Source organism: Penicillium manginii (assembly GCF_028828005.1).
Source record: "Penicillium manginii strain IBT 31320 chromosome Unknown utg000002l:1.0-5564898.0:1.0-5567710.0, whole genome shotgun sequence".
Taxonomy (NCBI): Eukaryota; Fungi; Ascomycota; class Eurotiomycetes; order Eurotiales; family Aspergillaceae; genus Penicillium; species Penicillium manginii.
This window is the reverse complement of record NW_026643103.1, coordinates 1,779,978-1,794,464: the sequence shown is the minus strand read 5'-3', so window position 1 is coordinate 1,794,464 and position 14,487 is coordinate 1,779,978. Positions and strand designations below refer to the sequence as shown.

Genomic DNA, 14,487 nt, shown 5'->3' with positions numbered 1-14,487 from the left:
GTTGTTTGCACTGTTTGCAACTATGACTTAATCGTCATTTCTCCCTCCCCTCCAAACTTGCTTTCTTTCGCACATAGCAATGGAGTGTCTTTCGGCGGGCAGGCACTCGCTCCGGAGGGCGAAAGTCGTTCCTTTTCACCTATCACATTGTCCTCGACCATCATCTCTCACAAACCGGCCCCATGTCTTCCTTTCGACCCCGCGGCGCAAGGGCGCTCATACCCAGGCCCAACCCGCCGCTCAAGAGAACCAAGACAACAAGGGTTCTGTAAACATCGCCAAATCAGACCAGGCATACCCTTTTTCGGGATACTATGCTGTAATCCTGAACACGCCATCTCCCTATCACGGTCGTGCACTCGTTGAGCGCTCAACCGAGGCCCAACCCGAAGCCCAGGCCCAGGCCCAACCCGAGGACAAACCGGCCCCGACAACGCTGGCCGAAGCAAAAACACCGCAAGAGAGGATGGCAATTGTCTTCGGTACGCCCCTTGCAGGACCGGGTCGGCAATCACGTTACAAACCCGGCGAAGCACCACCGGTAGAACAGTGGAAGAGAATCAACGGCATCCCGATCCCGCCTCGCCCCGAAGAACCCGAAAATTGCTGCATGAGCGGCTGTGTCAACTGCGTCTGGGACGGATTCCGCGACGAGATGGAAGAATGGGCTGCGACTGTCGCGAATGCCAAGGCGAAGAGTCCCAGTCCTGGACAAAGCACATCCGGATCTGCGGAACCGCCCAGTCTGAGTATGGATGATGACGGCGGGGGCAGCGAGACGAATTGGCCGGCGCCGAACCAGGGCGATGACTTGTTCTCTGATATTCCTGTCGGGATTCGCGAGTTCATGAAGACCGAGAAGAAGTTGAAGGTCAAGCATGAACAGGAGGCAGCGGCGTAACTGGCATTTTCGATTAGCACTCGGTTTGGCTTTTATACCCTACGTTGCATACTTTGAGGTGGTTAAGGGAAGCACGTGTTCAAATTATGCCATAGATGGTATATAAATAGACGACTGTACATAGTAGAAATTTTTCATGACTTGATGATTTTCTTGACTCCTTCAAGGAGGCCATTTAGGCTTTCTTCTCGGTCCTGAGTCTAGACGTGCAGGCTACTAGTATTTTCAAATTCCGAACCGAAGGGAGCTATCTACCTACCTAATAGGTTTTTACTAGTAGTACCTGAAAACCTTTGGAATAGATTTACTGGCAGGTCGTGTCAAGTTAAACCCTCCAAGGCTCGATAGAACTCTAGGGCTTGAAGTTTTTCTCTCATTGAGGTTGAATATATACTAGTACTACTTACTAGGGAGGTAGTACCTAGTTAGTCTTGGAATTACGTAGTGGGAACTAACTTGAACTTGGAGGGCGTCAGGATTCCTCTTTGGGATGCTAAGTACCTTAGAGCCTATGAATTAAATATTTTTCCCATTCATCCCACTCAAGCAATACAAATATACCTAGGTATTCGCAACACTCCAATGCGATTGGGCGGAGGTACGCCGCATGATGCCAAGACCTGCGGGCCGCCGCGCAAAAGGGCCGGGGAGTCTCGACTTTTTTTGAGCTTCCCCAGACGACCTCCCACATCTCAGCACCTCTGGGCACCTCGCACGCGACAGGGCTCGATATGACATAGGCTGTTATTCACTTCTAGCTCGCTAGGAGCTCGAATGCATTCTTAAAACCAACGATCCCGAGCCGCCTGGGCGTGTTGACTTTCAGCCCGCGCGGAGGTTCAACCATACAAAATGACCACAAGAGCAAACGCCTATGCTTACATCCGGGATATCAAGAAAATACCAAATCACCCCGGAATTCGCTCCATTTCGCGACCCCTCCCCCGCGATGTCAGTCCAATCGCCTCGCTGCTTCGTCCTCGACGAAACGTGCATACGACCCGCAGACCGTCAACGGCCGTGACGATTCGAGACAACAATGGCGGAGTTGGAAATGTTATACGGTCGACAATTGGTGTAGGGGAAATTTCGAATCCCTGTTCTGGAACTCGAGGCTTTTCTACTCCGGCCAAAGTGAAATCCATTGCAGACGCAAGTACATTCGACGAGCCCGCGCAGAAGAACGAAGCAATCAGTGCAGGTGAAAAACTGCTCGTGTCACAGGAGTATACGAACGCCCCAGGGAAGCGCAAGATAAGCAACCGCATGAAAAAAATAGAAAAAACCATGCTTTGGCTGTTGATAAACGAGATATTCTTGGACCGCCTTGAAATAGCATACAAACAGCAGGAACATACGCCTCGTTTGGAATGCTCTATTTCCTTTTCTTTCAACGAAACAAATATCTCTGTAACTGCGGACGCATATAGAAAAGTAGGTTTTCATGTATTGAATCTGATTACTTGGCCTATGATTCACTAACATTTTTTGCGGTTAAAAAGTCCAACGCAGTAAAACGAGCTACCGAGGAGTTTTATAATGTAGCTCGGTCAACCTCCATTTGGGAAGAATTGAACTCCGATCCCACGGTGAAACAAACCTTGGAAAATATGATTCCTTGTATGGAAAAGGGCGCTGCAAACCCAATCGAATTGGGCGCGGACTTGTTTGCTCGTTTCTTATTCATGCATAAAAAGGGGGTTTTACAAATTAGCGAAGGAAGACTGGAAGACGACGACTTTCTATACTTCGTCTCCCTCACCATACCAGGCCAACCGACTATGGGGGCTAAGTCTAAAGCAGGGGTATGTTATGTTCAACTTACCAAGATTTTGTCCTGACTGTTTTTTGAATAGTCCTTTTGCCAACTCATGTCGCACAGTATACAAGCCGCACGCCTTGCTTTGTTCGCGGAGATGTATCGGAAGGGCCTGTGGGAACGTATGGACAACGCACTTGAGGAGGTTCTAAATTCTGAAAAGGCTTTAGCGAACAAGTCTCTCTCGGAAAATGAAGCTCCGTTGACAGATAATGCTATCTTGCAGAAGGAGGCTATTACGGCGATTAAATTCAACACCGCAGAGGAGGTTCTAAATCCTCAAAATCTTCCAAAGGACAAGTCTCTCCCAGAAAACGAAGCTACGTCGACAAAGAATACCGTCTCACACGAAAAGGTCGTCACGGTGGACAAACCCAATACTGAGCAGGAAACCCGCGCCGAAGAAGCGTCCCCTGCCAGCAAGAGAGATCCCGCAGATCGGGCATTTATTAAGCTTACTACAGATGACGATCTGATTGATATGATGGGGCACTTCCGAAACAACTTACTTGCGGCTTTGCAAGACATGAAAAAAACGCAGGCTGCCCTTGGACCGAATTTCGGAAATTACTTGCCCAAACTCTCAAGGGATTTTCGCTCCTACCACCACAGCAAACATCATTCGGAAAGGCTCAAGGAGGCCCTGGAAAAGCTGCGCGAGTCGCAGAGTCCGGAATTGCTTAATATCCGGTCAAAAGTGGCTGATCTACCAATCACAAAATTCAGACAGAAAGTCCTAGATCTTGTCAACAATAATCCTTTCAGCATAATTGTTGCTGAGACCGGCTCTGGAAAGTCTACGCAGGTCCCTCAGATGATCTTGGATGATGCAATTGACCGGGGCGTCGGGGGCGACTGTAATATCCTCTGCACCCAACCTCGGCGCCTCGCCACTCACCGTCTGGCGGAGAGGCTTTCCCAAGAAAGAAATGAAGCCATCGGGGGAACAGTTGGTTACATTGTTCGTCACGACCGTAAGGTTTCCAAAAACACGCATATCACGTTCTGCACGACAGGGGTTCTTTTGAAAATCCTGCAATACTCAATTGACAATCTTGAATACTTCTCTCACATCATCATCGATGAAGTTCACGTGCGAGACATCGGAATTGACTTTGTCATGCTTCTGCTGAGGAAGTTGGTTCGAAATTACCAGAAGACTGGTCGAAAAGCCCCCAAGATTACTTTGATGAGCGCAACAGTGGACACCGATCTATTCTCTGATTACTTCCATTTCAAGGGGCCAGACGGGTCACGCATTTATGCACCTCATATCGCGATTCCAGGTCGCCAATATCCAGTGAAGCATCATTATCTTGACGAAATACTCGATGATGTAAATTCTTCTCCATACGCCTCTGAATTGCAGGGGCTTCTGACCGAGAAAGAGTCTAAGAAGTTCTTGGAAACACACTACGCTCAATTTGGAGAAACCGCATCGAAAGAACCGACGGAGACGACCTCTACTGGTGAACCTGTATCTTCCCGCCTCGTGTCGGCCGAAGAGGATCTTCAGATGCCCTTCGGTCTCTACACCGCGACGATTCTTAATATTCTTTCCTCAACAACATCTGGATCGATTGTCTGCTTCCTTCCAGGTCTGCGTCATATCCAGGAGGTCAAGAGTCGTCTCATGTCATATGGAATTGAAATGGACCTTGACATGTCGGATGAAAATCGTTTCAGAATCGGTATTCTGCACTCCCAACTCCCGGAGGAGCAAGAAAAACTGGACCTTGACGTACCAAGCGACTGCCGGAGGATCATCCTGTCGACGGATATTGCCGAGGCTTCTGTCACAATCCCAGATATCAAGTACGTAGTTGACTGCGGGAAAGTGAACCAACTGCTCGTCGATCAAAAAAGACACTGCAGTCGGCTGGCCAACTGCTGGGCCACGCAGTCCAATGCCAAACAGCGAGCTGGGCGAGTTGGCAGAGTCCAGGCTGGAGACTACTACTACATCGGAACCAAACGGCGATATGACACTCTTCGAATCACCCCGATACCGGAAATGCTTCGAGGTTCTTTGCTAGATACATGCTTACGTGCGAAAGGGTTTGCCGGTAACTCATCAATCTCAGAACTACTTGCCGGAACCATCGAACCGCCCAACAACGATGAGGTGCTTGCGAACGTGGAATCCTTGAAACGGCTCCAGGCACTGGACGAGAATGAAAACATCACCCCTTTAGGCAACCTGATTTCCCAGCTAGCTCTACCTCCCCACCTGGCCAAGCTGGTCATGTTGGGTATCATTTTCCGTTGTCTGGACCCACTGCTCATTCTGGCATGTACCGGAATGCAGTCCTCGATCTTCATCCGCAGTACGGATCCCGATACCAGAAAGTTGATCCAAGCCTCGTGCGTTGAATTCGCCGACGGGAGTTCCAGCGATCATATAAGTGCGCTCAATGCGTTTAGAGCTGTTCGGAAGATCCATCATGAACAAGGCCAAGCCCAAGCAAGGAAATATGCCAAGGAAAACATGATCTGGTTCAACTCTTACAAATCAACGCTTCGGACAACCAAGCATGTGTTTGACCAGTTGCACCAAGATATGATTCTCTCAAATGTGCATTCCAGATATGATAATCTAGGACAAATTGGCGGCGAGAGACTGAATACCAACTCCCACCACACCCCGCTCATCAAAGCACTCCTGCTACACTGCCTCTTCCCGCGCATCGCAGGACCGAGACCCTCAACCTTCCGGTTTGCCACGGACTACGATTCGCGCTCAATGATCCACCCACGCAGCGTGGTCATGGCAGGCCGTACATTCAAGACACCGCCGAGATCCCTGACTGTATACAGCTCCAAGGTGGAAACGACCTCGGCAGACCCATTCATGATCGAGAACACCCTCGTCTCCCCATTGATGACGAGCATGTTCGGCGGCAGACTGACTTGGAACAAGAAGGAGATGCTCATGGACTCATGGCTGGACCTCGACATCAACACGGAGAAAGCAATGGTCGACAAGCACGAAGCAGCCCGAATCCTAATCGAGCTACAAAAGGCCATCAATCTTGTAAGTGGACCGACTGCTCCAAACTTCAATCCGAGCCTTCCCAGCTTCAATCCAATGAATCCATCAGTGCTAAATTACTAACTTGGACCTCTCCAGTGCTTGAATACTGCCTACGACACCCTGGCTAGCGGAGTCGCCCTGCCACCTAATTACAACAAGAGAGTCGCCTACTGGCAAGACCGGAAAACCCTCTACATCACTCTCGCTGAATCAGTCAAGGAACTTCTCGATCGCGACCGCAATATGGCGCCCGCCGATTCTTTCTCAGATACTCTGACCTTGTGGGATGACGCTCTCTTCGAGGACGATGAAGATGTGGATGTAGATCACGCGAACTTATTCGACAGGGACTCGGGAACACTGGGATCCACCGATGTATAGTGTCCCATAATGTATTATGTACCATAGACCCCTCCTGACTGTACAAATATTCCAACAAAGTAATTTACTCTTCCAGATGTCCTCCAAATAATCCCATCATACAGCCATAAATACCATCGGCCGCCTTCCTATAGTTCGCAGATGTGATCACGTCACCGCCTTCACAATCTTATCGCCCACCGGCAGAATCGAAAAAAAAAGCCCAGAAGCCTCGCGCGCAACCTCCCAGCACGACCAAATAACCCAGAGAAGGACACGCCCCTCAGCAAAAATGTCCCTCTCAAAATCCGAATCAGACATAATCCTCAACCGCGCAAACGTCGCCCTATCCCGCAGCCAACGCCTCGTCGCCTCCTGGCTCCCCTCCCAAGACGACAACGACGAACCAACAAAAACAGACTCCGAACTCCAACAAGAAGAAGATGAGATCTTCACCGCTGTACCGGAGACGTGAGTCCCCAACCCCACGCAGATAAAGAGGGCCAGTTCTCTACTAACGTCTATAACAGCCTCGGAGTCGGCGCCCCGCTCCCCGAAAAAGCAGCAGATGGAAGCTGGAATCGCAAGGAATTGAGCTCGAATGATATTCTGCGGAAACAGTTGTTGGGCCGGAATTATGAGAAGGTTATGAAGGCCAAGGAGGCGGATGCTAAGGCGTTGAGGGAGAAGAATGCTGCTGCAAATGCGGCTGCGTCGGGCTCGGCGCCGACTGCGGCGGCGGATGTTGAGGATGAGGATGATGATGAGGAGGAAGGGAGGGCTGCTACGGTTGGTAAGAGGAGGAAGATGAATTCTTCTTCTTCTCGGGCGGTGCCTTCGACTTCGACCACGGTATCGGCTGAGAATGGTGCTGCGGGGGATGCGTTGAATGGGGAGCAGAGCTTGAAACAGACGAAGGCTGCGAGGGGGAGGAAGAAGGCGACGAGTTACTTGGATGAGATTTTGGCTCAGAGGGCTAGTAAGAAGAAGAAGAGGTGATTCTGCGGTGCCATCTCTTTCTGCTTCATGCAGTTCTTCTTGTGCATTTCCCCCAAGCGCTGTGAAATTGCTGCTGGACGGCTTATCGCAGTGCGTATGATTTATAGGTACCTTCCTATCCAGCCTCGAGGGTACTACTACTACTCTAGCCTAAGGGAGGGCTATTACTGATAGACGCAGTCACAAAAGTGTCTCATTGAAATAATTAAGTGGGCAACTTAAGCCTGAGTATGAGTATAGAATACAAAACATTGCATTCCAATCTCTTCTAGATGCCACACGATGTTTTCGATTCGATTTTGATTTCGAGTTCGATTTCGATCCGCCCGACCCCAGGGGTATATAAAATTTGGTATGTCTGAAAAAAGAAGATGGTATGAACCCAGAGCCGTTTTGTTCTCGTCGCGTCCACTTGCTCGCGTCGACTGCATCGCCTCTGTCTGGAATCTCCATGGGGAGAAAAGAAGGAAGGGGAAAAGTGGAAATAAGGGGATGTAAAAACATCTACAAACGCAAAAGAAACAGGCTCCACGGGCCACGGGCTGGGTTCCGAGGTTCCCAAGATTCTCTCCAAGAGGGTTGGAATCTAGGGGGGCTTGGCTGTTTCAAGTGTACATATTGTTGTCCAAGAATGGGCATAATGCCGGGTTCTGTCGATTTTGTTGGGCCTGACGTTGGGCCAAAGTTGAGTCCAATTGCGCGGATGGTGAGGGAATCGGGACGCCGGTAATAAGGCTGGCTGATCACCTTGATTCGATGCGCGGATGATCTCCAAGATATAGATTTTTGTGTTTTTTGAGATTTTTTGCTCAAGATGTTTCAAAGTTTTCATTCCAATCGCTTGCGCTTTCGATGATCTTCCAATTGATCTTCGTCGGGTCGCTCGGCGGTATCGGCGGGGTTAAGGAGTGAGTGGACATTGCTGGCCATGCTGGATCGGCGCGTTGCAGGTAAGGATGATTCTTGGCGAGGGAACCTCGACCCTCCCAGTGACCAGCCATTATCGGTGCTGAGCATCGATGGAGAAGGCTCGGCGTTTGCGGGGGGTGTCGCATGGCGCGACTCGGCTTGCAGACGCCGAGGGGCATTCATGTCGTATTGGGCTAGTACATCTCGGACTTGCTGATCGCTCGAGGCGGGTGGTCTGTGTGGAGAAGGAGGCCATGGCCCATTGCCCGCGTTGCCGGGAGGGAAAGGTGAGGTTCCGGTAGGAGGCCAGTCGTGCTGTCGGATGTCTGCGAACGTGTGGCGGCGGGCCATGTTCGGTCCTGGGGGAGTTGAGATTGATAAAGGGTGAGGGGTTGGTTGTTGTACAGCGACTGTTGGAGGCTGAGGGCGGTTATAATTAGGTGAAGCATTGGCACCCCCGATGGAACCGTAACGGCGGGGTGAGACGGCGAGGTGTGGAGGTACAGGGGGTCGGATCATGTTTGATCGAGAGGGGTCCATCATAGATTGACGTCGACCGTCGTCCTGAGGCATTTGGCGAGGGGATAAGGGTGGAACGGCCTCATGGGCAATATTGCTGAAAAAAGGTTGGCGGGGTGGCAGGAGAGGCTCTTGAGAGACCGCTTCAATCTGTTTCTCGACCTCTCGTTGCATGTTGGATACTATTACCTTGTTAGCGGGGTTCGCTGGGAAGTGCGACGGAACATACTATCACGATATAGAGGGCTCTCCCGGTCAGGTACAACCGCTGACAGAAAGCGTGAGATTGAATGCGTCCACTATTGAGATGGCCAATTAGCGACGCCGTGATCAAAAAAAAGTGGAAAAAAAAAAGATCATGCGCGTACCTGATAGCATTTTGAGAGACCCTCCGCCATATTTTGGCACCTGGAGGTAAGGGCCACGTTGCCCTCCTCGGCTCGGATCAGGCGATTGTGCATATCGTAAAGAGTGTGTTCGAGATTCATCAATCTCGCTTCAGCTGCATCCGGGACGGGTTCAGCTGGAGTGCCTGGTTGAGAGGTAGCGGCCTTGTGGCTGGGGAAGGAGTCGCGGTGGATCAGCGCATGTCGGGATGCGCGACGTTTGATTTCTCGCAGGCCAACCAGATCGCCTCGTTTGAAGTTGCCGTTGCCGTGTTTAAATTCCCACAGCGCAGAGTCTGGCGAACCGGTATGGAACACATCGCTCACTGTAGATCAATGTCAGCCATTGCTCCAGACTAGCCTGCTTAGAGATCGCGACAAACCTTTGTGAAACCCGTACATGTTGAGCTGCCGCACAAAGGAAGAAATGTTGGTGTGCTTGAAATATTGGCTATCGGGAGGTTAGCAACCCCGCATCTCGGTTGAAAGGATGGATGCGATTCATGGAGACTGACGCAAGAACTTTTGAAAACTCCGAGGTGGGAGACATGACGAAGCTATCATTGCTGCTTGACCAGGATATTAAGTGTTGAATACCAGAGTCCTCCAGCATACTGGGCTCAACGTTAGTAGCTATTCCTTGGCGTGTACCTTTTAGACCACAATCACATACTTGTAGAGCTTATGGATAAAGGCCGTCTGCACGACCTTGGGCTGCTGAGCTGCGGCTGCAGCTCCAACGGCCGGGTTTGGAGGATTGTTCGGTGTACCGACTTCAGAGCCATTGGTGTTGGGTGGGCCGGTTCGGTCGGCATCGGGGCTGCTATGAACAGGGCCCCCGACAGTCGCAGGCGATGAAGGAGTGATCTCCATCGCGGCGTGATGTTGAGCAGATGAGGGGAGAACCGGGAGGTTTCGAGTCTTACCGGGGGCATCTGCAGGCCCGGCGAAAGCGTTCCGAGAGGAGGGGGGATCGGCGAGGCTGCTCATGATGCGAGATCGGGGAGGAGGATCAAGGGAGGAAGGTCGAGCAGGCCGAGAAGCTTGCGATCGCCAATGCGAAGCTTGTCGTCACCTCAGAGCGATCGGGACGAGAGAAGTTCGGGACGCGCGATCGGGGGTCGACCGTTGGGGGCGCTCGTGGGCGGGAGAACGTGGGAAAAAAGGAAGATAATTATCGCGGAAGGCCAACGTGCAGATCAACACGGTAGCATCGACACCAGTCCGATCATTGCGCCAGCAAAATTGAGGGAAAGAAAGAGGGGCTGAAGGAGAGAAAAGAGAGGCGAGGTTGAAGCTGCGGGGAAGGGGCCGGAAGCACGATCGGATCTGCAGGCCTGGAGAGGAGCTCAACGAGGAGAGGTTGGGTTTGAGTGACTAGGAAAATCCTGGGAGAGATGGTTGCGCAAGGATGGCGAGGGGAATTAGAGGGAGTGATAATATACTGTAGGTATAAAGGTGTGTAGGGGAGGGAGAAAAAGAAAAGGAAGATGTTCGTGGAAGAACGATGGAAGGTGGAGAAGAAGAGAAGAGAAAAGGGGGTTGCCTCAAGGTGAGAGGAATGAGACCTGCTCCACTGGCAGCGGATGAGGAGGACTACTACAAGTTAGTTTAGCTACCACACGAGGACTACAGAGGACTTCAGCTAGAATTATTAGCTGCTAATAATGCTCACAAGGAGATTGATTCGTTTAATGCTTGATGAGGCTAGTTCCCTCCGAGCCAATAGTAATGTGGGGCAAATCTGCACTGCCATAGTACATAGTGTAGCATAGAGTTTAGTCCGTAGTAGCTGGTATCAGATGCTGCGCTAGAGATGATGCTTCTCCTTGTGACGGATTACTAGTACGAATATCTACTTGAAGATTCTATGCCCTCAGAGAAGGATTTCGGATTCAGCCACCTAGATAGATAAGAGCACATAGCTAACACTTTTTTGTAAACCCGATCAATCATACTTCGTTTCCATCACCCTGTTCCTTCAAGCCAGACATCATCTGGCTCGCCTGCGAGGTGGCCTCAGGGGAATCAGATCCGTTATCTTATCCGACCAGTTTATCTCCTGAGCATTCCAGACCTTCCGTTCATTGAAGCTCTGGACTTGCAGATTGGTATTGCTGACTGTGAGCAGAAAATCATCATCTCCAAAGATCTTGATATGTTTGCCCTTCCCCTACGGGGACCAGCAATAGTCTTCGTAATCACGAAAGTGGCCGTCGCACCGGACAGCGTGCAAAACATTGATTTCGGCCTTGGGTTTTCCTGTGCGCCACGAGATCCCCGAGGCATAAAGGACTCCCGGGCTTGGGGAAACGCAATTCAACAGATCTGACCCATATCGAGGAGCCGTATGAATGACAAGTTCCTGGCCCCTCTCAAGGGAGAAGAGCCTCGAGCCTGATCCTATCGACTCTTCATCCTCGCCAGGTTCTTCTCTGCGATGTCGCGAAGGTAGTTTTTGAATCTGGTGGGATGTAGATCGAAAGGCCCTATCTCCTTCTCCATCTCCTAGCGCCAAAGTTTCAATATGTACCTTTGAGTCTGAAGATATCGCTAAATTCGGTCCAATGTCATAACTGTTTCGCAAATCTACCAGGAGATCTATACTCGGGCGGTCTAGTCTCCCCATGTACTCCCACCCCGTACAGGGGATATCCTTAAGGTGGTCATCAAGATACACGACGGTAAACTTGTCTTCGGTTGGGTCTAGAGTCACAGACCTGATAGCTCTGGTGGACCTTGGAGCATTCCATGGTATTGTGCGTGCAATACGCGACTCGAGGCTCCAATGAATGAAGTAGCCTTCGCCATCCACATCCGAGTCTGGTTGTATGAAAAGCACCTTGGTTCCGCGAACCAAGATATTTTCCTTCGCGCAGTAGTGAGATATCTGGAATTCGGTGTGCTCATGGGTCTGGAGATTCCACACATGGCATTTTCTATTCAATCAAGTGGGATCCGTTAGCGCACATGTTGGCATACACCATATACCTAGCCAGGTATAGCTGAAACACATACTGTTGACCGATCGCCACTACGATCACTTTCGACACATATGCACTAAAAAGTACATCCGTAACTTTTGTCTTGAATAGGCTGAATGCTCCAGTCCACAAGTTCAGCACATTAACATTCCAATCCGTGTAATCAATCCATGCAAAATGGCCTTCTGAGTAACTGGCGTTCACAGCCCAATTCCCTGGGCGTAGAAATCTCCCCGTGATGATAGACCGCTCACCCTTGCAGGTCGACTTAAAAGTAATCTCTGATACAGTGTAGATATCTTCGATTCTGGCTCTTTTCTTGAGAAAAGTAGCCGTATCTGGGATGGCCTCGTTTGCAAACCACGGTCCCAGCGTCTGGATCACGGCATGTTGCACGGTGCGGGAAGACAAGAGTCTACTCCAGGTTTTTGAGACTGTCTGTAGACGTAGCACATCTGTAAAACGGATGTTTTCAAAGATCATGACGACAAGTTCTATCGGCATTTTGCCAACAAGGTCGAGCTTGGAAGATTCGATTCCGGAAGGGGGGTTATTATGGCAAGCGAGGTCATCGAAAGGCTTGTCGAGTCTGTCTCCAGTTAGTAAAGATCAAAGTAGTAAAAAGAATCGATAATGGAATATCTTTCACAATGCTGTGTGGAGGCAGCCACCAACATACATGACTTCCGAGTTTAGATTCTTCGATGGCAAGGCTTGGTCACCAGCGAGGGGAGATTGGAGATCCGAATTCGAATCCATGGTGGGTGGTAGAGGTAGAAGATAGGGTGAAGTGGATGGAGAGAGAGAGAGAGAGAGAGAGGGAGAGAGAGGGAGGAACTTAAAGATGGGAGATGAAGGAGAGGAAGGAAAGAGCGGCCTACCTCAACCTCAACCTACAAAGGCAATCGCCAAAGAAGGCAACAACATCTTTAGATTGTTTACATAACACCATCAACCTTAGCCTCACCTCACCTTTTTACCTTCTCATATCTACTATTGACCCAGAGAGCCTGGTCCAGAGTTTATGTGTTTAGGGTTTATTCGAGGTTATACTCTACACAAAATATCATGGCAGTAATTTACCTGCCACAACTCCTTATTCTCGCAATTGACGTAGTGCTTCTGCTAGGGTAGCTTAGTCGCAATTCAGGGTATTGAGTATTAGTATATCGCTCCATTCATAAATCACTGCGCAAGCACCCCTCTAGAAGAAGAAACGACCACCACCGAAACCGCCTCAGGCCCAGCCCATCCACCCGCTCTGCATGAGGTCGTTGACATCCCCGCCGCACCACTGAACCAAGTTCACTTCACCTGCTTCCAGGAATGTCGGAACATGCCCATTGCGCAGAACGTATGGTATCCCGGCATGCCATGACATGCAAGTCAATTGCTGACAGGGAGTGCCGCACACACCCAGTACCAAAATGCAAAACCATGAATGAATGGCAGTTTGTTGAATAAATTTTGAAATCAAAGAGTGTTGGAAAACACGACCTTTCGTCTCAGTGGCCAGGGAGGTGATTAGTGCTGCGCCACGGTATGGATCAAGCTTCACGTTGTTTGCAATTAACATCAGATCAGGCCCAAGGGTTTCCCATATAAAGCGATAAATCTGGGGCTTTCATTCCGGCTTCCTTCTTCAAAACACAGACCGGTCAAATGAACCTCATATACGAGGAAGACGGGTTCTGCGATCAAAAAGACATGGATTGCTTCTCTGGGAAGGTACTCCACATAACGCAGCGGTTTTGTCTCTCGGAAAGAACCATCAACTCGTCATCCATCGAGTCCACACCGATCAAAACATATTCGACTGGGCCATGAGGCTGGAATTTATCTCGCCAAGTCCTGGCGTTCTCTACTTTTGCCAATTTGGGGATCTATGGTCCTAAGCCAACAAAGTGACAACCATGCACATTCGAGCCAAATAGCATGGTCCGAACTTACTACCAAGTTCATCGCGAGATGCATTAAGGTAAAGAGGCCCAAGGTGTATGCCCAGGTGGCGGTGGAAGCTTTATTGTCTTTGTTAAGGTCTTTGGGATGCGCGTTGTGGGCTTTGATGGGCGGGATGTTTGGGATCCAACTATGATAGATTGGCCGGTGCAAATGCTGGACCCGGCTTAAAAGAGGTTTGCAATTGATCGGATCTAGAGGACTTGCTCCAGAATACGAGTGTGTTGATGGAGATGGATATTTTCTTGGATATTTACAAGTGCGACTGTTATCTTTATGAATCTGAAGGTTTCATCTGACGGTTGGAATTATTAAGTGGAAATGATGAATATCCATGGATGTACCTAGGTAGGCACTGGGAAGCTACGTATGCAAGAAACATGCTTGAACAGAGAACATCAAGAATATCCCCCCCTATATCCCGATCAAAAAGCTATAATCTACGCAAATCTTCTAAAAAAGATCACTACGCTGTAAAAGATTTCAGACAAAAAATATAGCTCGCATCCCCTTCCTATTAGGAAATGATATTCATCCATAGAAATACTCAAGAATACAGTGACAAAAGAAAATTAAATGACACAGGAACGGGCGCGACGGCATCACAGTTCTCTATA

At 49.8% G+C, this 14,487-nt stretch overlaps 5 protein-coding genes across 5 annotated transcripts; 3 read left to right on the top strand and 2 right to left on the bottom strand.

The window, feature by feature from the left end:
* Positions 1-79: 79 nt before the first annotated feature.
* N7533_001925 (uncharacterized protein) lies at positions 80-901 on the top strand (the record flags this gene model as incomplete). Its single annotated transcript, XM_057098575.1, has 1 exon — positions 80-901. One exon carries the CDS (start codon positions 80-82, stop codon positions 899-901), a length of 822 nt encoding a protein of 273 aa, XP_056963711.1.
* Positions 902-1,753: 852 nt separating this feature from the next.
* On the top strand, positions 1,754-5,835 carry N7533_001924 (ATP-dependent RNA helicase; the record flags this gene model as incomplete). Its single annotated transcript, XM_057098574.1, has 3 exons — positions 1,754-2,311; positions 2,404-2,706; positions 2,758-5,835. 3 exons carry the CDS (start codon positions 1,754-1,756, stop codon positions 5,833-5,835), a joined length of 3,939 nt encoding a protein of 1,312 aa, XP_056963710.1.
* Positions 5,836-6,406: 571 nt separating this feature from the next.
* On the top strand, positions 6,407-7,113 carry N7533_001923 (DUF3245 domain-containing protein; the record flags this gene model as incomplete). The annotated part of the gene is made up of 2 exons (XM_057098573.1): positions 6,407-6,585; positions 6,645-7,113. 2 exons carry the CDS (start codon positions 6,407-6,409, stop codon positions 7,111-7,113), a joined length of 648 nt encoding a protein of 215 aa, XP_056963709.1.
* Positions 7,114-7,941: 828 nt separating this feature from the next.
* N7533_001922 (heat shock factor family protein) lies at positions 7,942-9,917 on the bottom strand (the record flags this gene model as incomplete). The annotated part of the gene is made up of 6 exons (XM_057098572.1): positions 7,942-8,723; positions 8,771-8,840; positions 8,910-9,253; positions 9,311-9,378; positions 9,443-9,541; positions 9,601-9,917. 6 exons carry the CDS (start codon positions 9,915-9,917, stop codon positions 7,942-7,944), a joined length of 1,680 nt encoding a protein of 559 aa, XP_056963708.1.
* A 1,183-nt stretch (positions 9,918-11,100) lies between these two features.
* Positions 11,101-12,670, bottom strand: N7533_001921 (F-box domain protein; the record flags this gene model as incomplete). The annotated part of the gene is made up of 3 exons (XM_057098571.1): positions 11,101-11,866; positions 11,946-12,500; positions 12,591-12,670. The coding sequence occupies 3 exons, from the start codon at positions 12,668-12,670 to the stop codon at positions 11,101-11,103; spliced, it is 1,401 nt and encodes a 466-aa protein (XP_056963707.1).
* Between the last annotated feature and the right edge of the window lie 1,817 nt (positions 12,671-14,487).